At 32.1% G+C, this 26957-nt stretch overlaps 3 protein-coding genes across 3 annotated transcripts; all 3 read right to left on the bottom strand.

Moving 5' to 3' along the window:
- Nucleotides 1-2581: 2581 nt before the first annotated feature.
- Nucleotides 2582-19423, bottom strand: LOC120135476 (receptor kinase-like protein Xa21). Its single transcript, XM_039151749.1, has 3 exons — nucleotides 18358-19423; nucleotides 17855-18218; nucleotides 2582-2595 (listed from the first exon to the last, which is right to left on the bottom strand). Exons 1-2 carry the CDS (start codon nucleotides 19052-19054, stop codon nucleotides 17863-17865), a joined length of 1053 nt encoding a protein of 350 aa, XP_039007680.1. The 5' UTR covers nucleotides 19055-19423; the 3' UTR covers nucleotides 2582-2595; nucleotides 17855-17862.
- LOC120135690 lies at nucleotides 14272-17245 on the bottom strand. The gene is made up of 6 exons (XM_039151919.1): nucleotides 16553-17245; nucleotides 16201-16423; nucleotides 15985-16128; nucleotides 15551-15871; nucleotides 15336-15490; nucleotides 14272-14961 (listed from the first exon to the last, which is right to left on the bottom strand). The coding sequence occupies exons 1-6, from the start codon at nucleotides 17243-17245 to the stop codon at nucleotides 14272-14274; spliced, it is 2226 nt and encodes a 741-aa protein (XP_039007850.1).
- A 1972-nt stretch (nucleotides 19424-21395) lies between the features above and the next one.
- LOC120135478 (probable LRR receptor-like serine/threonine-protein kinase At3g47570) lies at nucleotides 21396-22402 on the bottom strand. Its single transcript, XM_039151750.1, has 2 exons — nucleotides 21519-22402; nucleotides 21396-21405 (listed from the first exon to the last, which is right to left on the bottom strand). The coding sequence occupies exon 1, from the start codon at nucleotides 22338-22340 to the stop codon at nucleotides 21771-21773; it is 570 nt and encodes a 189-aa protein (XP_039007681.1). The 5' UTR covers nucleotides 22341-22402; the 3' UTR covers nucleotides 21396-21405; nucleotides 21519-21770.
- Between the last annotated feature and the right edge of the window lie 4555 nt (nucleotides 22403-26957).

The following is a 26957-nucleotide window of genomic DNA, read 5'->3' as shown; positions in this document are numbered from 1 at the left end:
ACGTCATTCATAAATTTCATATTCATTTTCATTGTCCAATGCATATTTATGAGAACGGAAGGTATGTGAGTAGAATATAAAGTACGTACTGGGCACATCACGGTGCCAATCTTAATTAAAACATATAATGCACTCCAAGTGCAATCACAACATGAGCACTAACGATGCATATCATAATGTACACTAATGTACCATAACTTAACTGGAAAGTACTCAACTTAATGTCATGCCAAATGTACCTACGACTCTCAATGTAACATACAATGGACTTATATATCATAATAAAATCATTAATTAATCAACGTTTGAAAATCATAAACCTTAGAAATTCACCATCATAAAATACTTGAGTAGTTCATACCCTAAATCACTCATAAAATTTATTGAAAATATTATAGAAATCATACTTGAAAATAAAATTAGGTTGACTTATCGCAAGTCGTCCTCGATCATAATAATTAAATAAATAAACTTGTACTCACATTTTCCTCTCTACCGACCCTTTACATACTAATTCTTTACTCGTGTGCTTTTTCCTTTTATTTCAGATCGCTCGGATTGCTAGGTTTATCGTGATCTGACAATGTCATATAATAACATAAAATATTCAACTATATGTTAGTATCGAACTAATATAATCTAAATTTAATAAAATAAAATCGATATCAAGCTAAATCATATTTTCATCATTCATCCATCAACTTTTACAAATCTCATAATCAAGTAAATAATTATGAATTCTTTCTAGAATTCACCTTAACTTTTCCATTAAATTCATAATAGCCATTCACTATCATGATCGTTTCCCATTAAATAATGAAAAAATCCAGCACCTTAACAAAATACTCAAATCAATACTTTAGCATTCAAAAACTTACAATTTCATCCTAAATTTCCTTAGACTTTTCATTTTCAATAACTTACTTTAACAGACTTGTAGCATATTAATAAAATTTCCAGCATAGTAATATTTTTACTCAAATGATACTTTCACATTTAATAACTTGCAATCAAATCCCCAAATTCCAAAGACTTTTCGAATTCCACCCCAAAGTTTACCAAATTTGCAATTTGGTTCCAATAAATTTTCTAACTTATATTTCTAGCATTTCAAATATTAAAATTCACCATTGAGTATTTAACTATCATATTTATGCAATAATATCCCACAATTTTCAAAACTTGAAATTATCCCTTCTACTTTGTTAAGGCTCCAAATTGATCCAAATTAATCTCCAAAACACATAGAACGTTTTTAATACTAATTGTAGACCATAGGAAATTTTACAAAAATTTCCCTTAATTTTTCCTTGTATGGCCAAATACCCCTAGTACAATAAAGCTTAATTTTCATTCAATCTCGAGCATGAATTCAACTTCTTCACAACAAATTCATGCTATTCTAACCTTCATAATATCAATTTGAACCAAAATCAATCAATCTTAAATAACCCTAGAAATGCCCGAACACTATACAAGCATGTACAAATAATTTTTAATTATCATACATGCCTTAGAATTAATCTCCAACCTCAAAAACAAAAAAAATCCTTAATCAATTCTGTAAAATCACAAAACCCTACATCAACCCTAATTTTCAATCTCAACACACAAGTATCTTCACCATGTAATATTTATACCAGATGATAGAGAATTTCATGTAGGTTAATTCTCTATCTAATAGCTTGATCCAAGTACTAATCAAGTACCTTTAAAAATCAAAATAAAATTCATACCTTAGCAACAATGGTGGTTTTGGCCAAGAGAGAGAACAAGATGAAAATATGCTAATTTTCTTGATTATTCTAGTGTTAATTAGCCTTAACACTTGTCTTAATAATATATAATTGAATTTTAAATTCAATTAATAAGAAATCTCAAAATTGCCATTAATGAACCTTAATAATTACAAAATTCCATTGCATTATCTTCCATTAAAATATTCCTTAGTCAAAGATGAATCAACTTGGCTTTGACTTTCTATTTTGGTCATGTAATTTTCAAAAATTGCATTTTAGTCACTAAAACTCCACTGTTTGGCCAAATCTGAAACATTGCACTGATCTAAGCCAATTTTCTCTAATATAAAATATAGAAATGATATTTCCAACCACTATCTAACATCTTTCAATTTTCATAAAATTTCGGTTCGATCATTCGATTTCTAAATTGAACTTTAAATCTTTATAGCTTTTAGCACAAATCACGTACCGAAAATCTGATTACCACGAAATTTCTTGTTTTGGCCAAACTATTCATTTACGCGCTAAAATATATAACTTTTCAAAATTACATTTTTGATCCCTAAACTTTTCAAAGTTTATTCTTTAGCCACCAAATTTTCAAAACTTACATTTTAGTCAATATCCAAAATTTGGGACATTACAGTTCTAAGTGATTATTAGATGCTAATTTAATGGTAAACTTTTAGGTATTATAGCATTCAAGAAAACACACCTATAGATGGCTGCAACCATGTACAAGTCCTTGAAGAAATCTCTCATCTTTCCTTTGATAGTATCTCTTCTTACTTGAATTCATCACCATATCTACAAGACTACACCTTACAGCCTCAAAGTTAGTTTCATGGTGATCCTTCAAATTACAGAAAATCTATAGCTAACAACGACTGACTTTAATGTTTATGATCTATGTTCTCTGCACCCAATTTATAATGTAACAAACAGTCTTGAGTTTAATTACAATGAATATCAGGCATGGAAAATTAAATATTTTATTTTAAGAACAAATAAAACTAAGAATAAAACTTAGCATAGATCCATACCTTTTTTTGGGACCCACATACGAATATGATAACTTTTAATCATCTTTTTTTGGATAAATTAATTTTATTACCCCAAAAAAAGCAGTAACTGCTACAAAAACCGATCACAAAAATATATGTACAGTCAACTTACAACAAGAAAAGATCGGTTTAATCAATACCCCAAGAGTTACAAAGTAAAGAGTTAATATTATCATTCCTATTAATAGGTTTTCCCCTTAATTTGATTGTAACAACTTCTTTGATGCAAATGAAGAGATCTTCAGCAGTTCTTGATCGGTTTTGAAAAATTCTTCGGTTGCGTTCCTCCCACATAACATAGATTGAAGCACACCAAGCAATTTTTAGAATAGTTACAATGAGAGACTTGCTTTTCCAGGTGTTTGTAACCCAAATAACCATGTCTTCCCAAGCTGAAACAGATTTATTTATCCAATTATGTGAAAGTATTGCTTCCCATATATAAGAAGCAGTTGAACAATTGAAGAACAAATGAGAACGAGTTTCCATTGATAAATTACAGAGAGTGTAGTCCACGGAAGTAGTAATCCCCATACGTTGAAGTCGTTCTCGAGTAGAAGTCGATCTTGGAGAGCCATCCAAGCAATAATGTTGTGCTGAATATGAAGTGGGAACCAAATCAAGGATTGCCAAGAAGTTTTCTCCTCGCTAATTCTGATTTCTTTCCAGATTTCCCTTATGATAGAGGTTCTGTTTGAAATGGTAGGAATAACTTGAGCAATATATTGAAGCTCCAACTGAATTTTGAGCCTCCCTAAATATGCCAGAAATTGAACTCCTTTAAAACATTGTTGTTAATCCAAGCAACCTATAACGAACATTCTCCAACAATAATGTTTTTGATAAGTTTGATCATGCAAGCTCGGTTCCAGCTTTTAAGATTTTTCAGACCCAGACCACCCTCGGATTTAAGCTGGCAGATTTTGTCCCAACTGACTCTCGCACCAGTAGCTGCTGAATCAGTTACTTTCCAGAAGAAACGGGAGCATAACTGATCAATTTTGTACAGCTTGGGGCAAAAGAAGTTGTCGGCACCAATAGTTAGCTTTGCTAAACAAGACAGCTCTAATGACCTCGAGTCTGCCAGCAAAACTGAGATGTTTTCCAGACCAGAGATTAAGTCTAGATTTGATGCTCTGAATAAGGTTGTCACAGTCTTTCACTGTGAGTTTTCTGGTAATAACAGGAATTCCTAGATAACGAACAGGCAAGTATCCAAGATTAAAACCAGTAAGGTGTTTGATGGTGTTGACAGTTCTGGTTGAAATGAAAGCAGTAAAGAAAACACACTTTGAAGCATTGATATTCAAACCAGAAAATTCATAGATTTTTTCAAGAACAGAGGTTACTCTTGTAGCTGACTCCACATTTCCTTTATAGACCTCTAGCAGCAGATAAATTGAGCAGACTGGAAAGTACATTCAGAGAAATAACCAAAAGAATTGGTGAAAGGGGGTCACCTTGTCTAATTCCTCTTGCACCTTTGAAGAACCCAATTAAATTACCATTGAAAGATATTGAGTATCTTCGTTCAGAGAAGCATGCTTCAATCCATCTAATGAATTTATCAGGGAGATCTAAAGCTTTCAAGACAGCAATGATAAAGTTCCAATGAAGTGTGTCAAAAGCTTTTTGAAGGTCGATTTTCATTGTACATCTAGGGGATATGCTTTTTCTTCCATAACCTTTAACCACTTCTTGAGCCAGAAGTGTGTTATCGACAATGTTGAAAACATTTTTGTGTTTCGATATAACAAATTAAGTTTAAATGAATTTTAAGATTTTAGAAATGATTTTATAAGTATATTCGACACAATTATTCGAGTATCAAATCAATTACTCCAAGTCTTTTCAAGATCAAATTCAAACATTACTAAATGTGCAAAATTGTGTTTTATACTTCATATATTTTTGAAACAATCTTCACAAAGTATTTTGAACCAAAATCAAGACTAAAATTAATTTTTCAAAGTGATGCACCAATCCATGCATCGATGCACCATGAATTAAATTGAACATCGAATGCATTTCATGCATCGATGCACATACCATGCATCGATGCACTGAGGATTTTACGAAAACATCGAATGCATTTGATGCATCGATGCACCAGCCATGCATCGATGCACTCTAACTATTTTTAAACATCAAATGCACTTGATGCATCGATACACTCTTAGTGCACCGATGCACTAAGGGTCCAACGGTCAAAATATTTTAATTTTACACTGATGCACCATGGGTATGCATCGATGCACTGAAGCTCCCAACTGAATTTATTAATTGTTTTCACCCTTATACGATTTTATTGACTCCACTAAGCATCCCCAACGTTCAGAATCATTTGAAGGTGTATATAAACAAGCTTAGAAGCCATTGATCAAAAACAAGAAACAATAATCAACAAGAATCAAGAGAGAATCAAAGAGAAAGCATCAAACCTCAAGTTTGAGCATTTCAAGCCTATTTTTCATTCAATATTCATTTTGCTTTCAAGAACACTACTTGTACTCAATTGGATTCATTTTTAGTGTTCTTTTCTTTGTTCTAGAATTGTGCAAACAATCTACCTATTGAGGATTTCCTTGTAAGTTTACAAATTTGTAATATTCTCTTTGAAAAAGAGTGTTATTAAGAATTGGGGTATATTCTTGTGGGAGTTGTAAGGTTATCTCTTTGGCCTCAAAAGAAATAACAAATTAGTGAATTTGTTGGAAAATCCTTAGTGTGGATAGCTAAGGTAGTGGACGTAGACTTTGATTCAGAAAGTCGAACCACTCTAAATCGCTGTGCAATTACTTTCGATTTTCTGCAAAAGTTTTCACCAAAATTTTAATTGCCAATTCACCCCCCCTCTTGGCCGATTTCGACGATCGATTAACTCAACAATTGGTACCAGAGCCTCACTCATTTGAAGCCTCATTTCTTTAATGGAGCTAACTATGCCTATTGGAAGAATAAGATGATGTATTTCATTCAAGCAAGTGACATGGGAGCATGGAATGTTGTAGAAGACGGATATATCAAGCCTCTCACTCATCTAAGATTATGGAGTGAAGGAGAGACAAGAATGTTCCAGCTTAACTCTAAAGAAATCCATATCATATTTTGTGCTCTTAGACCAGATGAATATGGAAGAGTTTCATCTTGTACAACCGCCAAAGAAATATGGGATAAACTATAACTCACTCATGAAGGCACCGACGAGGTAAAAGAAACTAAAATTAGTCTTCTAACACATAGCTATGAAAATTTTAGGATGAAATCAAATGAAGATATCAAAGCTATGGTGGATAGATTCTCAACGATTGTCAATGGTCTTAAATCATATGGAGAGATCATTCCAACCGAAAAGATTGTGAGGAAGTTAGTTTACTCACTTCCAAAATCATGGCAATCCAAGAAGATTGTAATCATCGAGGCTAAGAACCTAAAGTTTTTAACTCTTGAAGAGCTAATCGGTTCCCTCCTCACTCATGAAATGATGCTTGAAGATGAGGTGGACCTCGATAATATTGACGAGACACCAAAGGAGAAGGAAAAGAAGAAAAACATTAGAGTTGCTCTCAAATCCACAAAAGATGAGAGCGATTCGGATGAAGATAACGATGATGAGGAAATGGCATTGTTTGCCAAACGGTTCAGAAAAATGATGAGACCTTACCGAGAATGAAAATTCAAATGAAATGAAGGCCTCAAAAATAAACCAAAAGAGAAGGACCCTATCATTTGCTATGAATGCAAAAAGTCGAGGCATGTCAAATATGATTGTCCATAATTGAAAAAAAGGGTCAATCAAAAATTAAGCACAAGGCTCATGTGGCTACATGGAGCGATGAAGAGGGTTCCGATGAAGAGGAACAAGAAGTAGCAAACATGTGCTTGATGGCATTCGGGGAAGATTCTAAGGTAACCTCTAACTCATCTGAATTTGATGATTTATCTTATGATGAGCTATTAGATGAATATATTGGGTTGGCTTCGGATTATGAGAAATTGTTTTTAAAATATAAAAATGATGTTTCAAAATTGAAAAATGAAAATAAACTCATACCCAAAACCAACAACGATCATGAAAGTAAAATCAAAGATTTACAAATCAAACTAGAAGAGTTTGAAAAGAAAAATTTGGATTTGCAAAATTTACTTTCAAATGTCAATGATGACATCAAAAGAAAATTGATGATCTTAAAACTTCTTTTGATAAAGATGGAATAAAACGTTTTGAAAATGGAGAAAATTCAAAATCCAACATTGTAAAAAAAAGTTTTAAAAACTACAATCATAGAGGTCCCTGAAGAACCTCTAATGGAAAATCGTTAGAAGTATATGGGTTCCTAAAGGACTCATTACTACTAAAGATAAAGATATCCTACACAAATGGATACCTAAGGGGACTAGGATTTTGGAAACTAATGAATATGGACCCAAAAGAATTTGGGTACCAAAAATTAGAAATTAATCTATGTTTGTAGGAAAAAGAGCATTGCTACAAGGCACGGGAAACAAATTCAAAGTCATGGTACCTTGATAGTGGATGCTCAAGACACATGACCGGAGACAAAACCCGGTTCATAGAGCTTAACGCCAAAAATAGAGGAGAATTGACTTTTGGTGATAATTCAAAATGTCACATCGAAGGTATAGGTACTATAGGTAATACCTCTTCTATACAAATTAAAAATGTTTTATATGTGAATGGATTAAAGCATAATCTCTTAAGTATTAGTCAATTATGTGATAAAGGATTCAATGTCATGTTTGAAACTAATGGTTGTAAAGTTATTGACATTGCATCTAATCGAATTATGCTTGTTGGTCATAGAATAGAAACATATACATGGTGCATTTAGACTCTATTGATATGACTAATTTATGCCTAGTTGCTAATGATGAGCATGATAGTTGGTTATGGCATAAGAGACTAGGACATGCTAATATGAGTGTTTTGCAATGACTAATTCAAGGAAATTTAGCTTGAGGGTTGCCTAAGCTTAAATTTGATAATGATAAAATCTGTGATGCTTGTGGTAAAGGAAAATAAAAGAGAATTTCTTTTAAATCCATTAATGATGTATCAACTAGTAGAGTATTACAATTGATCCATATAGATCTTTTTGGGCCAAATAGGACTACTAGCTTGGGTGGGAAACAATACCATTTGTCTTGGTAGATGACTATTCTAGATATACTTGGGTTCTATTCTTAATTACTAAATATGAAGCATTATAAAAATTCATCACGTTTTCAAAAATAATTCAAAACGAAAAAGGTTACTCTATAACTAGTGTTTGGAGTGATCATGGAACTGAATTTGAAAATCTTGGATTTACTGATTTTTGTAATTATAATGGTATTAGCCATAATTTTCAGCACCTAGAACCCCTCAACAAAGTGGAGTTGTTGAGAGGAAAAATCGAACTTTATAAGAAATGGCTAGAACCATGCTTTGTGAAAATAATTTGCCAAAATATTTTTGGGCGAAAGCCACAAATACCGCGTGTTATGTTATAAATCGAGTAATGATTAGGCCAATCTTAAATAAAACTACATATGAAATTTTCAAAAATAAAAAGTCTAACATTAGCTATTTTCATCCTTTTTGGATGTAAATGTTTTGTTTTAAACAATGGTAAAGACAATCTTGGCAAATTTGATGCTAAAAGTGATGAAGGAATTTTTCTAGGTTATTCCTTAAATTCTAAAGCTTATCGAGTATTTAATAAAAGAAGTTTAGCTGTAGAAGAGTCTATACATGTTGTTTTCGATGATAATCCCCTTTCGAGGAAGGATTCTTGTTTGAATGATGATGTAGGTATTCTAAACATAAATGACGTTGAACATGACATTGGAGAACCATCATCAAAGGAAGAAACGAAAGATGAGGAAACTTAAGATCCTCTCGAGAATCCAACCATTGAAGAAAGGGAAGTATCTTACCCAAGAGAGTACAACTATGTCAAGGATGGTGAGATTATAGGTGATCCATCAAAAGGGATAACAACTCGATCTTCTCTTAGAAATATTTATAATTATGTTGTATTTATCTCATGCATAGAGCCTAAGAATATTAAAGAAGCAATAAAAGATGAACATTGGATTATGGCTAAGCAAGAAGAGTTAAATCAATTTGAGAGAACTAAAGTATGGACATTAGTTGAAAGGCCTAGTAATAAATCTACTGTAGGTACTAGATGGGTGTTTAGGAATAAGCTTGATGAAAGTGGTAATATAGTGAGAAACAAGGCTAGACTTGTTTCTCAAGGCTATACTCAAGAAGATGGCATAGATTATGATGAAACATACGCTCTCGTAGCTAGGATGGAAGCAATTAGAATGTTATTAGCATTTGCATGTTTTCATGAATTTAAATTATATCAAATGGATGTTAAAAGTGCATTTTTAAATGGTTTTATAAAGGAAGAAGTGTATGTGGAACAAACTCCAGGTTTTGAAGATTTAAAATTTCCAAATCATGTTCTTTAATTGACAAAAGCACTTTATGGTTTAAAACAAGCTCCTAGAGCTTGGTATGAAAGATTGTCAAACTTTTTAATTGAAAAAAGTTTTTCAAAAGGGAAGGTTGACACTACATTGTTTTTAAAGCATAAAGGTAAAGATTTATTAGTAGTTCAAATTTATGTTGATGATATAATATTTGGTTCTACTAATGATGTTCTTTGCCAAGAATTTTCTAAGCTAATGCAAAGTGAATTCGAGATGAGTATGATGGGGGAGCTCTCATTCTTCTTGGGACTCCAAATCAAGCAAAGAAAAGATTGCATCTTCATCAATCAAGCTAAGTATGTCAAAGATATGCTCAAGAAGTTTGGACTGGAAAATGGAAAGCCACATAACACTCCAATGAGCTCATCAACAAAGCTTGACATAGATGAAGGAGGTAAATGTGTGAATGTTAAATTTTATAGGTCAATGATTGGTTCTTTACTTTATCTAACTGCAAGTAGAATGGATATTATGTTTAGTGTTTGCTTATGTGCTAGATTTCAATCATGTCCTAAGGAATAACATTTACTAGCTGTTAAGAGGATCTTTAGATACCTTAAGGACACTCATAGTTTAGGACTTTGGTATCCTAGAGACTCTAACTTTAGCTTGTATGCCTTCTCTGATACGGATTATGGAGGATGCAAATTAGATAGGAAAAGCACCTCCGGTACTTTCCAATTCCTTGGAAATATGTTGATTTCTTGGTTTTCAAAGAAACAAAATTGTGTTGCATTATCTACCACTGAAGCGGAATACATTTCAACCGGTAGTTATTGTGCACAAGTTTTATGGATGAAACAACAACTTTTTGATTATGAAATTGAAGTAGATACCATTCCTATCAAGTGTGACAATAATAGTGCTATTTGTCTCACTAAAAATCCCATCCAACACTCTAGAACTAAGAATATTTAAATTAGACATCACTTCATTAGATACCATGTCGCTAAGGAAGATGTAGTTCTAGAATTTATTGATACTTTGCACCAATTAGCAGATATCTTTACAAAACCTTTAGACAAAGAAAGATTTTGGAAACTTAGGAGAGAATTAGGTTTAACTTACCTATTTTCACTTAGTGTTTAAAATAATTTTAGTACTTTTATGTATAAATGAAAAATGTTTATAATAATAATTTTTTATTGCATTATTTGCTATTAGTTAGGGGGAATTTATGTTGCTTGATGAAAATTAATTTTATATTCAAAAGTAGTTTAAAGGATTAATTTGATTGATTGAACGTGATTAATTTTCAATATATGAGTTACCAATACCATTAGAGCCAATTAATTTAGTATTTTGAGTGTTTAAAATAGATTTTTGACATTTTTGTGCTTCATGCATCGATACACCTAACAGTGCATCGATGCATCCTTGAATGTGCATCGATACACCATGAAGGTGCACCGATGCATGCCTTTAATGTGCATTGATGCATGCCTTGAATGTACATCGATGCATAGGGTCATGCATCGATGCATCTATCGGGTTTTGGGGTTTATAAGGCTTATTTTCTCATTTATTTTCAAACCCTAAAACTAAACTCTCTTAGTCGTATGCCTCCTCTCCTTCTCCTACTCTCAAAATTACTCCAAATCCTTCGGTTTTGATCGGAAATCTTTCATATTTCATCTCTATATCCTGCTACTATCATTAAATTATGCAACACAACATCTCATTCCTCTCAAATCCGAAATTTTCAAGGTATTTTTCTAAAAACCTCTATTTTATCATATTCTAATCTTAGGACTAGTTTTAATTAGTTCTAGGATGAACATTATATCGGGCATTGAGTATTTGATGATTTTAAACTAGATTTTACAACCAATTTCATTAAAAAAAATTACAAATTTAAAAAAAATCAAAATTAAAAAAATGTGTATTTCAAAATTATGAATTTAATTTTTAAATTTGATGTTTTTTATTTAATTATGTTGTTTTCGTATACATATTATGATTTTTCAAAAATTATTTTCAAAACCTTGCCCATTAGGATTTGATTTAGAGAACCTTGAATTATTGAGGACTCAATTGAGTTTTGGGATTGATTAAATTGCATACATGTGTTTCAATATGCAGGTTATATTACTTTTTTTGATTCCTAAACTATGTTTAATCTCAAACGCCCTAGAACTTCATCGAGTCGTTCTTGTTCAAACCAACCTCCTAATCTCGTTCCTCCTCCACCTACATCTCTATTAGGATCTTGTTTTAACATGCCAGAGCGTCGTAGAGACCAATTGTACTCTAGCTATGATAGATATTGACTTTGAATACCTTTTGATTCTTAAAGCTTGGAAGTTTGATAAAATGTTTCAGCACAAACCTATCGTTTATCAACAGTTAGTCCGCATTGTCTATTCCAATGCGGTATGTATTCAAAACGAAACTCAATGTGGGACTATAGTCATTAGATCCTATCTTTTAGGCCAATATATTAATATTGACCCCGAGACTATAACTTTTCGTTTTGGGTTAGATGATGATGGGTCATATAATGAGACTGAAAATGTGGAATATCCCTATGTTCCAAATTCTAGTGTTAGTATTCTACGATCTCATCACGATCATTTTCTTCATTTGATGATCTCTTGGTGGTTTAGACCATCCGGAGGTAGGTACTCCACTCTTCGTGCTAGGGATTTATGGTGGATGCACTGTATTAAAAATAAGATCAAAATAAATCTGCCCCACATTATTTTTAGTCAACTAGTGGACATCATAAACATTGTTCCTTCAAAACATGTCGAAACATTGATTTATGGATGTCTTCTGAGTAACCTCTTTATCAAACTCGGTCTAGACGTCTCTCTCGACAATTATATCCCACTCCAAAATCAAATTAATCTTACTTCCTTGAAGAAAGCGGATTGGAAGCAAGACGAGGAAACATGTCTTTGGGTATTTCGACTCGGTAAGAAAACCCCGGAAGCTAACTCTTAATGAGCTGCTCCTAGCTCTTCTCATGCTCCTCCTCCTCCTCCTCCTCTGGCACTAGCTGCTGACAATGATCCTGAGTTTCAACAACTTATGCAAGATATCGACGATCACGTTCCAGACGATGAGCCTGCACCGGAACCGGCACGACAAGAAGATCAAATGCCACCATATTTTCGATCCTTCTTGGAGTCGTTTGATCTGAGGTTTGCCTCCATGGAGTCTCAGATTACTGAGTTTCAGCGGGAGATGCATGAACGTATGAACATGTTCACTCTTGAAATTCGAGCTCATTATCCTCCTCCTCCCGATCCTCCTATGGATTAGACCTTTTCCATGCTTTCTTGTTTTTTAAAACTTGGATTGATATTTGTTTTTGATGTTTCTGGATTGATTGTTTTGGATTAATAAATGTTTGAATTTGTTATGAGTTGGATGTTTTATGGATTTTTAACTTATTATATATATATATTTGGTTTGATTTTATCTTTATTAATTTAAGCTTAATGATTATTAATTTTTGCATCATATTAGTTCATTTTGACCAATTATGCCATTTCACATTTAATTATGAATATTGTTTATGAATATTGTTTATGAAACTAATGGCTAATCTCTCTTTTGATTGTGATCTTAGCAGCTTAAGCTATATATATATATATATATATAAATCGATTTTAAGTCTTTTTGATTTAACCAAAAGGGGGGAGAAGTGTTAAGTGTTAAAATGTTAAAAGGGAGAAGTGTTATAGTAAGGGGGAGTAATTTTTCAAAATTGATTTCAAATTTTTAGAAAATCATAAAATAATACAAATGTTTTGTTATATCAAAAAGGGAGAGATTTTTGAAAACATTTTTTTGTTTTGATATAACAAATTAAGTTTAATTGAATTTTAAGATTTTACAAATGATTTTATAAGTATATTCGACACAATTATTCGAATATCAAATCAATTACTCCAAGTCTTTTCAAGATCAAATTCAAACCTTACTAAATGTGCAAAATTGTGTTTTATACTTCATATATTTTTGAAACAATTTTCACAAAGTATTTTGAACCAAAATCAAGCCTAAAATCAATTTTTCAAAGTGATGCACCGATCCACAAATCCTTGCATCGATGCACCATGAATTAAATTGAACATCGAATGCATTTCATGCATCGATGCATGCACATACCATGCATCGATGCACTGAGGATTTTATGAAAACATCGAATGCATTTGATGCATCGATGCACCAGCCATGCATCGAAGCACTCTGGCTATTTTGAAACATCGAATGCACTTGATGCATCGGTGCACTAAGAGTGCACCGATGCACTAAGGGTCCAACGGTCAAAATATTTGAATTTTACACTGATGCACTGATGCACCATGGGTATGCATCGATACACTGACGCTCCCAACTGAATTTATTAATTGTTTTCACACTTAAACGACTATATTGACTCCATTAAGCATCCCCAACGTTCAAAATCATTTGAAGGTGTATTTAAACAAGCTTAGAAGCCATTGATCAAAAACAAGAAACAAGAATCAACAAGAATCAAGAGAGAATCAAAGAGAAAGCATCAAACCTCAAGTTTGAGCATTTCAAGCCTATTTTTCATTCAATATTCATTTTGCTTTCAAGAACACTACTTGTACTCAATTGTATTTATTTTTTAGTGTTCTTTTCATTGTTCTAGAATTGTGCAAACAATCTACCTTTTGAGGATTTCCTTGTAAGTTTGCAAATTTGTAATCTTCTCTTTGAGAAAGAATGTTCTCAAGAATTGGGGTATATTCTTGAGGGAGTTGTAAGGTTATCACTTTGGCCTCAAAAGAAAGAAAAATTAGTGAATTTGTTGGAAAATCCTTAGTGTGGATAGCTAAGGTAGTGGATGTAGACTTTGATTGAGAAAGTCGAACCACTCTAAATCGTTGTGCAATTACTTTCAATTTTCTGCAAAAGCTTCCACCAAAATTTTAATTGCCAATTCACCCCCTCTTGGCTGATTCCGTCGATCGATTAACTCAACAGACAATGCTTCTACCTTTAATGAAGGCAGTTTGATTAAGAGAAACCATTCCAGAGATAAGACTTGACAGTCTTTTGACAATAATCTTGGTGATGGCCATGTAAATGACTGAGCAGCAAGAGATTGGCCTGAAATCTTTGACTTTGCTTGGAGTAGGCATTTTAGGAATCAAGGCAATGGTAGTTTCATTAAAGGCAGGGAGAAGAGAAGAGTTCTGGAAAAAATATTTGATAGCATTGATCACATCCTCACCAACAATGGACCAAGAAAATTTGAAGAAATATGGAGTGTAACCATCGGGTCCCGGAGCCTTATCATTGCCTTGGCTAAAAATTGCTTCTTTGATTTCTTCCGAAGTAATTACTTTGACAAGGCTAGAGGCAGAATCTTGAGGAAGAGAGTAATTAAGAATATCTTTAAGGAGCTTCTTATCAATGTTCTTGACCGTAGGATCTGATTTCCCAATCAGATCAGTGAAGAAAGATAAAACATCAACATCCATAGAGTCAAAGGATTCAAGTCTTGCCCCATGATCATCAATAAGCATTTGAATAGTCTCCTTCTTAATTTTAACAGCCACAGCAGAATGGAAAAATTTCGAACATTTGTCGCCTTCTTTGATCCATTGCACCTTTTCTTTTTGCTTCAGAAACAGTAGTTCAGCTTCCTCAATGGAGGATAATTCCTTTTGGATTTGTAATTATTTATCAAAGAGTTCCTCTCCTTTTAAAGAAAGAATTTGCTGGTGTTCAAGCTCGAGTCTTTTTTGTTTTACTCGGTAGAAATGTCACTGTAGCAGGAATTGTTTAAATTTTTAAGGCTTTTCTTGGTTTGCTTGAGTTTGAGAAAAACAATATTCATGGGATTACCAAAGAATGTCTTCTACCAGGATCTTTCAACCTCTCTCAAAAAATTTGGGTGAAGCGTCCAAAAATTAAAGAACTTGAATGGTTTTGGACGGTTAGTGGGAGTGTCTTTAGAAAGCCATGTGATGGCCATACAATGATCCGAGACTCCAGGGGGAATAAATTCAATAGAAGATTTCGGAAAGGAGTTAACCCAGTTGGTGTTGATGAGGACCCTGTCAAGCTTCCTTGCAAGGTAAGTTTCAGCTTTTTTGTTACTCCAAGTGAATAAAGGACCTATGAAAGGGTGATCATGGAGATCTAAGTCTTGAGTTATATCTTCGAATTCTTTCATTTCAGAGGTTGAACCTGGATAGAGAAGTTAATAGTCTGAGCTCTCATTAGGTAGGAGGGTAATGTTAAAATCACCATCCAAGATCCAAGGAAGGTGACCAATCATTCTATCCAACTCTTGCATCTGATGCCAAAGTTGCCTTCGAATGATGCCATCATTACATCCATAAATAGTTGAGATAACAAAAGGAATTCCACAACACTCTCCTTTGGCTGTTAAGGTTTGATCAGTAACTTGAATGATAGTTAAGTCAATTCTTTTCTTCCAAAGAACCCAAATTCTTCTATTAACAGCACATTCATAATTAGAACAGACATTCCAATTGGCTAATTTGGAGTCAATGATGTCCTTGGAATTTTGAACTTTAACTCTAGTCTCTAGTAAGCAGAGGATATCTACATTATTTTGGGATGCCCTATGGAGCACTTTATTCTGTTTTAGAGGATTATTGAATCCTCTAATATTCCAGAAAGTGATGATCATTGGGAAGACAATCCCTTAGAGGGACCTTCACCCTCAACTATTGAACTCTTGGATTGTTCCACTTTTTCCTTCTTTTTGCTTTTGAGTTCTTTGACTATTTCAGCTACTCCCTTAGAAGCAATGCACGACTTCTTTTGACTGCCTTCGATAATAGGTAAACTTTCATCAACTGCATTGAGAGCCTCAAATCTATTTTTTTATCCTGCTAAAATTGCTTTATATTTTATAGGCCTTCCTCTACCTCGTTTGGGGACTGAAGCATGATCATCTTCTATTAAAACAGAAGGGTTGGGCAGTTTCACTTTGTTATCTATTTCTGCAGTTTTAGGTTCAGCAGGGATATCAGTAGAAGTTAGTTCTGAGTTATCTTCATTCACTTTTTCAGCTTCTTTTCTTGGTGCATCAGTGCTGTTAGGGTCTTGCAGTAACTTAATTCCACCAATTACTTCAGTTTCTTGCGTGACCTTACAAGTGAGAGATCATGTGGTGATAGGATCTTTCTGTTTCTCAAAAGTACTAGTACTAGCTGAAGAATATGAATCCTCCTTTTTCTTCCAAATTTGGGTTGAAGATTGAGTAAGATTGGCTGTTACCAGGCAGTTTTTATCATTATGACCGAATGTTTTACATTTTCTGCATCTAGGTGGCATCCAAGGAATTTCAACAAAAATAGAGGAGGTGCTGCCATCTTGCAGTATTACATCAATGTGTTTTGGGATGTCATCGTTAACACTAATTTCAACACAGATTTTGGCGAATTCAAGTCTAGTTTTGGATGCAGTGACCGAATCCATTGAAATTGGAACACGAATTCCACTGGCAATATAGCTTAATCCTATTTGAGAGAAAAGTTCTAAAGGGACGTTATACAGGTGAACCCAAATTGGGATTTTTGTTAAATTGAAATTTAGGCGTTTAAGGTTTGGTTCCCATTTTCTCAGTATGAGAGGCTTGTTCAATATGTGCCAAGGTCCATTTTCAAGGACCCAATCTCTAGCTACTTTTGAAGTAAAAGAGAAAATATACAGATTTGTTCCAGCAATACTGACCTGTAGACGAGAACCTTGCAGCGCCTTTCTCCATTGGGTTTCAATGATTCTTTGCAATGTCATGAAATTTGGAGCCGGTCCTAAGAATTGACCCACAATGGAGAGTTTCCAGTCCAAAATGCCAGCTTCCAGAATCTCTGATGGAGGGGAGATCGTGGGAATTCCATTTTTGAAAGACGGAGGATAGAACTTTAGGGCTTGGTCAGAAGAGCTCCCAAACAATTTTCTCCAATACATTGAAAGAGAGGCACAAGAAACATAAGAACAACACTGAAACCAACTGAAAGAAGGTCTTGAAGAATAGAACCAGAGAACCAGAGTAGACGGCAACCACCGGGAACGCGACGGGCAGAAATCTCAGAAAACCGTTAGGCCTGCTAACGTACGCCCAGAGAAACCCACTATCGTGCGCCCAGATAGAAAAAATTTTGTACAATCTTGATATGCTTTTAATCATCTTTTGGTGTTTAACAATTCACAAAAATTTATCTCATAAAAAAATACAACTATTTCAACAAATATTTAAATTTTAATTTTTTTATGACAGTAAATAACATATTTAACTAGAGAAAAGCAACGAAAAATCCATACAACTATAAAATAGTCAGGAAAATGTTAAAACAAAAATATATAGTGATGAAATAAGCAAATAACTAAACAAATCCAAACTATCAAAATTGATTATTTAATGGCCCAAAGCTAACAAAAATTTTAATTGATAGAAAGGTCTGCTGCTTGTTTGATTTGTGTCCATCTTGATTTTGTAGTTGAAGTTTGAATTCCAAAGAGAGCCTAGAACATGACCATCTATGTGTGATATATAGGACAAGCATACTCGTTACTTACCATCTTTATCAAACATGTTCGATGCTATTTAGAAACCTTTGTTTGATTTTCTTCAACTCAACCACAACGTCCTTCATATCTTTTCTTTTTTCTGGTGTCTCAGTTGAACAACCCAAAGCTAAGTCCATGATGGATGCAATACAATTTGCTTTAACAACAAAGTAGTCGTCCTCTCTTCTTAATAAATCAGCATCTGCAATATCTATCATTCCTTTAGACAATGATCTTTCCACCCAATCCCTCATATTCATTTCATCAGTGAAAACTTCATCAGTTGGCCTTTTCTTTGTGAACGTTTCTATTAGGACAATCCCATAACTATAAATGTCGCATTTTATAGAAACAATTCCTGCTGATCCGAATTCTACATTTCAAGCATAATCAAAGCTTTGTTAATTCTTAATTATTTCTGAAATGCCTTATCCAATTATGTATACACATACACATGAAAGAATATAAAAGGGACAAAAAGGAAAAATGATCATAAAAAAACTGAAATTCACCTGGAGCCATATAACCGATAGTTGCAAGAGTCATGGTATGTTTCATTACATCACCTTCTCCCAACAATTTGGCAATGCCAAAATCTCCCACATGTGCAACCATGTCATCATCAAGTAGAATATTACTCGGTTTTAGGTCGCAATGAATTACTGGTGTTGCATGTCCAGTATGGAGATGTTCTAGAGCTGTTGCAACATCAATCATTATGTTCATCCTTTGTAAGATATCAAGAGAATAGTTTTCAGAATGTAACCAATTCTCAAGGCTTCCATTAGACATGAAATCAAGCACCAAGGCTTTAAACTCGACATTAGAGCAGCAAGTAATGATCTTGACAAGATTCCGATGAACTATATTACGCAATGCTTCACATTCAATGTCAAAGCTCCTAAATGCTCCTTCTATCTGCAAATTGAAGACTTTAATTGCTACTTCCATTCCATCTGAAAGTCTTCCTCTATATACATATCCGAAACTCCCTGAACCAAGCAAATTGCTTTCCCCAAATCCATCTGTTGCTTGTGAAAGTTCAGCTTGTGAAATTCTTCTCCAATTTTTCAAAGACGGTGAATCATCCTTGACTGGTAGAGTTGTACTCTTACTTTGGCGCTTTCTGTACATAATAGTTAAGACTATTAGTACAATGACAATCCCAAATGCAGGTAAACCATACCTTAAAGCATGCACTATCATCATCTTGGAGTTTTTGGAGATGTTTTTCTTGCAAGGTGGGACTAGCAATCTTGGTGGACCACAAAGTGCAAAATTGTTCACGAATACTGTACTGGAAAAGTTTGGAAAACATCCATTGCTTGGAATTTCTCCTTCAAGTCTATTGGAAGAAACATTAAGATAATTTAGAGATTGAAGTTTTTCCAAAGATTTGGGGATGGCTCCGGAGAGATTGTTATGGCTTAAATCCAAGAGTCCCAAACTAATCAAACCACCAAATGATTCAGGGATATGACCATGTAACTTATTATTTGATAAGTCTAATGAAAGCAGTGTTAGAAGACCCCCAATTGAAGATGAGATATCACATGTGAGCAGATTCCTTGATAAATATTCATTGAATGTCAAATTTACAAAATATTTACATAACCACTTTTATTTATTTTGCAAACATTTTCAAATAAAAATAAAATTTATGCACTAAGAAATGCAATCAAACTTCCCCAAGATCTAATAGAAATTACAGTTAAATTAATATAAGTATATCTTAAATATAAAATATTTTTTTAAATGCCAATAATGATAATTATATTTTCTTTTTACATTTTTTTTATTTTAAAAAAATTAAACAAATATATGTCAAATATTTTAAACTTAATTTTAATTTATTAATTTTAATCTTAATCATTTTCTTTTTTTATATTTTAATCAGTTTTCTCCATTAAAACCTTCTAGAATGTATTATAAATAATTTATTATTGATTTATTTATAGTACTTTTTACCCATATATTATGAATTAATAGTTCCTATGTCATTAATTGGTTACAATGTATTATCATTTACTATTATAGTCATCTACTTTAATTTTTTAAATGCATTGATATATTATCAATCAATTATGAATTAGGGTAAAGTATTGAAATGATCCCTTGACCATAGGACAATATTTTTTTGGGTTCCCCGGCTATTAAAAGCTACAAATGATCCCCTAATAATAAGACATTATTTTGTTGAGTCTATCGACTATTAAAAGTTAAAAATGATCACCTAACTACTCATTATGTTCCAAATTGGTCATTTTTCATTAAAATTGACGATAACTTGAATTTTACGTTAACATTCTAACTGGATATGATAAAATCTGATCTCATAATCTTACACGATTATTAATCTCTGTCAGCATGATAACGTCCAACTTAAACTACCGTCAATTTTTAACAAAAAAGACGAGTTTGGAACATAATGAATAGTCGGTGAACATTTTGTAACTTTTAATAGTGGATGGACTCAACAAATCAATATCTTATAGTCAGGGAACCATTTTGTAACTTTTAATAGTCGAAGGCTCAACAAAGCAACATCCTACAGTCGAAGTACCATTTGTGTACTTTACCCTATGAATTATTATATTGATTTTAAATATTTAGACGATATTTACATCTTTTCATTTTGATACTTTTGGTGTACACTTACGTATGACGAGTGACGACGACATATATGACCAAAAAGGAAGAAATAAATTAAAGTAAATGCTATTGAACTTGGAATAAGTATTAAAAAGAAAACAACATACCTTGTAAAATGTTGTCAGATAGATATATACTTTGGAGCATGGTTGAATTCCAAATGTTTGTTGGAATGATCCCTCTGAATTTATTAGAAAATAATGACAAAACGCGAAGGTTAAAACATTCATATATGCTGAGTGGAAGAGAACCTGATATTTCATTTGATTGCAAATTAAGCTCTTCAAGATTGGAAAGATGGTAACAGAGATCATCAGGCAGAGTACTCGATGGACTATTGTTAGAGAGATCAATAATCTTGAGAGAAGAAACGTTGAAGATACAAGTCGGAATTTCACCTGTAATCATAGTTGAAATATCCAAGTGTTAAAGCTTAGTATTTTGTTATTAAAATCAAAGACCTTTTTATTTTATAGAAATATTAAACTTTTAATCATATTTGAACTCATTTATAAATCAAACTTAATATTTTGTTCGAGGGTAACAAAAATTCTTACATTTCGTATCTATTATGAATCGAAGTTTAAATAAAAAAATGTGTTTAAAAGTAACAACTCATACCTTCTAGATTATGGACTCCCAAATATAATTCTTTGAGTTGTCATATTTCCAATGCTTCTTGGAATGGTCCCACTAAATTTATTAAAAGATAGAGACAAAGTTTGAAGGTTGCTGCATTTGCCTACAGTTGATGGATATTACCGAATAATTCATTTCCATACAAGTAAGCTCCTCAAGATTTGGAAGATGGACACACAAATCATCAGGCAGAGAATTTGATAGACTATTTCCGGAGAGACCAATAATCTGGAGAGAATAAATGTTGAAGATACAACTCGGAATTTCACCTGTAATCATAGTTGAAATATCCAAGTGTTGAAGCTTAGTATTTTGTTATGAAAATCAAAGACGTTTTTATTTTCTAGAAATATTAAACTTTTAATCATATCTGAACTCATACCTTCTAGATTATTGATTCCCAAATATAATTCTTTGAGTCGTGTCATATTTCCAATGCTTCTTGGAATGGTCCCACTAAATTTATTAGAAGATAGTGCCAAATATTGAAGGTTTCTGCATTTTCCTACAGTTGATTGGATATTACCGAATAATTCATTTATATACAAGTCAAGCACCTCAATATTTGGAAGATGGACACACAAATCATCGGGCAAGCTTCTAGAAAGACTATTATCTCCAAGATAAATCCCTTTCAAAGAGGTAATCCATCCATAGAAGATGGAATCTGACCAAACAGTTGATTGGCTCCCAAATTTAAGATCTCTAAATTGGACATGTTGACAAGTGTTTGCGGGATTGTGCCTGTGAAATTATTACTATACATTTTCAACATTTTAACTCTGTGCAAGTTCCCAAGCCACGATGGAACCTCTCCGTTAAGACCGTTGAAGCTTAATCGAAGGACCCTCAAACGATGTAGCTGTCCCAATTCCATAGGCAGATGGCCATAGATATGGTTTCTGCTCAAATCAAGAGAACGTAGAAATGAAAGATTCCCAAGGTGCGGAGGGATGTTACCCGTAAGATCCATGCTTGTAAGATTCAAAGCTACAACTCTTTCATGGATGGAACCACAAGAAACACCAACCCACTTGCAAACAGAAGTAGAGGCCTTCCAGCGGTTAGCCAATGCATTTTGAGGATCCAAAATGCCATCTTTAAACTGGACAAGTGCAGACTGATCGGTAGTGAGATTCCTGACAGCTATCGCTGAGCAAACTATGAAACATCGCACCCACAAACAGAAATTAGATGGGAGCATGGGTTGTACTTCATGGTTTTTGAGACGAAATAAGCCAAAGAAAAGAGAAAGTAGGAAGAGGGGATTTGAAGATGATGTAATTGGATGATGAAGAAAAGAGCATGCTTAAATAGGTACAATTTCTGTTTATCCGGTGCTTCCTTTATCTGCATGCAATTCCAACGCAAATTAATTTAGAGTTGAGTCACCAAATGAAAGTGACCTGAGCTCCAGGAATTATCACTAATTCCATATTTATGGAATACTCTCTCCGAATGAAATATTCAAATGATAATATCGTATTTTAAATCTATATGCACATCTAAAACACAACATAAAATATCACATGATAAATATATATATATATTTCAAATATTGAAATATCTCAAAATTTACATGATAGAAATTATTAAAATATTTAACTTTCTAAAAATATTATTTTAATTAGATAACACAACAAAGGACAATTATATAGAGATAATTAGATTTTTTTATTAAAGAGATAATTAGATTGAAATCTTATTTTTGGTGTTAAAAAATACACAAACAATATGAATGCAAAAACATTGGGTTTATTTCATTTCAGATTTGATCACAATATCATATCTAAATGTTAATTAAAATTTTATTTAAATTATTCTATTATATATATATATATATATATGCACGAACCAAACACTTTAATAGTTAAGAGATTTGTTGTTGTTCATTTGATGTCTCAAGTTCGAGCAATGCATATGCAGATGTATGAACATTCATTGTCAAATGGTCGAGTCTCTGAACAGATACTATCTTGTATTTATCTCATATTTATTAAAAAATAATATATATATATATATATATATGTGTGTGTGTGTGTGTGATTACCAAAATATTATGTACATAAAGTTATTAAATTTTATAATATATAGATTATATATTTTCATGTATAATTATTTAATATATTGACAATGAAACTTTAATTTTATTATAACAATTTTATTTTTACCACTAGTGTACAAAAAATTAATCATACATTTTATTACAATATATACTAAAGTAACAGTTTGGTATTTTTAGAATTTTTAATAATAACTCTAAAATAATTTTTAATTTTTTTATATCTAAAAAAACAGAATTCATTTTCTTAAAATCATAAAATTATTAGAATTATAAGTAAATTTTTTTAAAAAGCATAATTTTTTTAAAAAATATATAAAAATCTCCAAAATCTCCAAATGAATCTAAATGAACTTAATTCAAATTCTTCAGCTCTTCAATGAGACGAACTTGTCAATTTTAACACTTGCAAGTCATTTTTAAAAAAAGAAAAAAGAAAACACTTGCAGGTCAATTTTAACATTTGTCCCTTACAGGGAGATGACTTTTAAAAATTGTTTAAAAATGTTCATGTAATCCATCACAAAGCAAATTTTATTTTATTTTTCTTAATAATAATTTTAATAATAAAATCTTCTACAAATAGAATATATCCTGATTCTATAACTACTTCTCTGGGACATCCATTTTTAGTGCCAATAGATTAGAAAAAAGGGGTTAAATTTGAGTTCAAAACATATATATTTCGATTAATATCATTCTGTCACATTCGATGAATACCGATGATGACCACTAACTGTAAACATCATTAACTTAATTTATAAAAATTTAAAATTCTAAAAGCTCGACATATAATTATAAATTAATTAAAAAGTTAAAGGTAAGTTATTTAATATAAGGGTAAACTATACTAGTGACACTTAAGTATTGCTCCTTTTCATTTTGATAAAAAAAATTCCAATGCAAATTAATTAGCCATTCCGAATGTGAATTAATGAAGACGTTACGACTTACAGTCCAGTCACGAAATCAAACCCATATCACAATCATCGTGGAATTACTTGCCATACCCGATAGAGTAGAATCTTCTCGCTAAATTTTCAACAACATAACTCAAATTAACACTATAAAAGGAGATTGCATAATTTAATTAATAATAAAATATTAATCAAATAAAACACTCATCAAATACAATATTAAAATTTTAAACGAAAAATAATACAACACGAAACATTAAGATCAAACGTAAACGTACCGACAAAATCATGAAATAAAAGATCAATAATATCCTTCAATGTCAAATCTCGCTAGAGAGAACGCCAATCCGATTGCTTTTCTCCTTCACCGATAACCTTTTTATTTATTTTTCAAATGAGTAGTGAATTTACTATTATTTTTAAATAAACCTCTGTACTTCAACTCTGTTTTAAAAAATTACTGTTTTACTCTATCCAATGAAATTGTACTACCAAAAATATTTTATGTATCCCATTTAAATTTTGCTCATATATTTGACATATACTAAAATCATATATATTAATATTATACATGCACTCTATGTGGATCCTGTATATACTAAAATTCTGTGTAAGAAAAATAATATTATTTTCTAAAATACAAAATTAATAATTAATGAAAATAGGTGGAGGGATATAAATAATGTGGAACAACAATAAACCATGCCAGTGTTTGTAAGAGAAGTATTTTTAATATTCATATAAAATTAAGGATAAACTAGTCCAGATATCATTGAAATTGTTTATATTAATAAAGTTCTAATTTTTTCATTAAAATAATTAACTTTGATTTGCATTTAAATTATATTATCAACCCGTTAAATAGTTAATGATACGGTAACGTAGCTAACGATTATCAATGTGATAAAAACAATCCCTTTTTGGCATAGTTGTTTTGATGTCCAAATTATAAAAAACGACGTTATTTTATTGGTCAAAAATATTAAAATATCACATTTAAAGGATTTTGATCTTGAATCTTTTGAAAACAAAGAATAGAAATCAGCCATTCAACAAACTTAAGCTTTTATTAGATTGTATCGAAAATAAATAAATATCAAACTATACTTAGAGATTCATTTTTCAAAATCAATTTATTATTTATAATATAAATAATATTAATATATAAAATATATTGTTTACATATTAATATATAATATAAATATATTATAAATAATATTAATATATACTACTTTTATATGAAAAAATATACTATATTTAGAATATTATAAATAATATATATACACACACAAATAGTTGTATTAAAACGATGTTATTCTGGTGTGACACTCACATCAGAATTATCAGTCACGTCACGGATTCATTAATGATTTCATAATTTAGTGATATAATAAGAACTAAAATCAAAATTCAGTGTTATAATTTGAAGAAGCTGAAAATTTAATGGTATGAACAGTGCATCACCTAAAGTTTAGTGATATCTAATATTATTAACCTAATATTAAAATCATATGGATAAAGATAATCTTTCGATGTATCTATAATAATAAACTTGAATGTTCTACAACTAGTCTTGTTGGACTATACAAACATTTATTTTTCCAAGAGGACAGACCACACAAAACTGTAATGTCCCGTATCTTAGGTCAGTAGTTCGAGTCAACTCAAAACCCGTAAGTCAAGCCAGTTAGACCTCCTAAGATAGTTTGAACGAATTTATGATAGTTTTGGGCTTAAGGTTGGCCCAAGAGGTAAGACAAGTGATGGTTTTAAAAGTGAGTTAGAAGGAGAGTGACCAAAAGTGTAGTTTACCCATAGATAGTTAGATTTCAAGCTAGTCTTTTAATATAGGGAATAATTCGAGTTGGCCCTCGCCTAAATGCTCGAGGGACCATCTCGATTATTCGATTCGATAATTGATTAAAATCAAATTGGATTAATATTAGAACCTACACATCTAGGTTTGTGCCTTTAGGTCCTTTAACTTTCATAATTTGACGCTTTAAGCTTGAAAAAACCTTAATTTACTTTTAGTTTAATTAGGATAAATAAAATTTGTTTGATTGCATTTTATTTTTAAACCCTAAGATAATGTTCACTTATTAGGGAATTAATGGTACATCTCCCACAAGTATATTCAGAGGGTGACTATTGTTGATTCCCGAAATAGGCCGACATTCTTTTCAAAGACAGCATCATGATTTTCTAAAAATGAGGCAATATTCGGTTATTAGGCACAATAGCTTATCTCCCACAATTACGCTTGGGAGCGAATGCTATCGGTCTCAATAAAAAAATACCCTTTTCAACTTTGCACCCGTAATGATTTTCAAATTAAATAAAGATCGAACTCAAAATTTTTGATTTTAAATATAGGGTAATCGACTAGGTACCAAATTTTTTGGTTCTTGTGGGGGTGCTAATCCTTCCCCATGCGTAACAGACTCCCGAACCTAATTTTTGGATTTTCATAGACCTCAAAACTCAGTATTTTGATAAAAATAAAATGTTTTATTTAAATCACCCGAATTTTACGGTGTCCCAATCGCACCTTAAATGATTGGTGGCAACTCCTCACATTTCAAAACCTTTTTCAAAGAGAAAACCCCCGAGTCGGTATCAGTCTTTTCCCCGCCCGGGCGAAAAACGGTGTCGAGAGCTTGGTGACTCCGCTGGGGACGTTTTGTTTTTTAAAACAAATTAAGTGTCGAGCCACGAGTTAGTTACCCTATATTTATAATTATGGAATTTACGAGTTCGATCTTGTTTATTTTATGTTTCATTATGTTCTTTCAAAAGAAAAAAAATATTTTCTCTCTAGTTAATGCTTACACTTTTGTGG

Source organism: Hibiscus syriacus, unplaced genomic scaffold, assembly GCF_006381635.1.
Source record: "Hibiscus syriacus cultivar Baekdansim isolate YM2019G1 unplaced genomic scaffold, ASM638163v2 tig00110610_pilon, whole genome shotgun sequence".
Classification (NCBI taxonomy): Eukaryota; Viridiplantae; Streptophyta; class Magnoliopsida; order Malvales; family Malvaceae; genus Hibiscus; species Hibiscus syriacus.
This window is presented reverse-complemented; position numbering and strand designations above follow the sequence as displayed.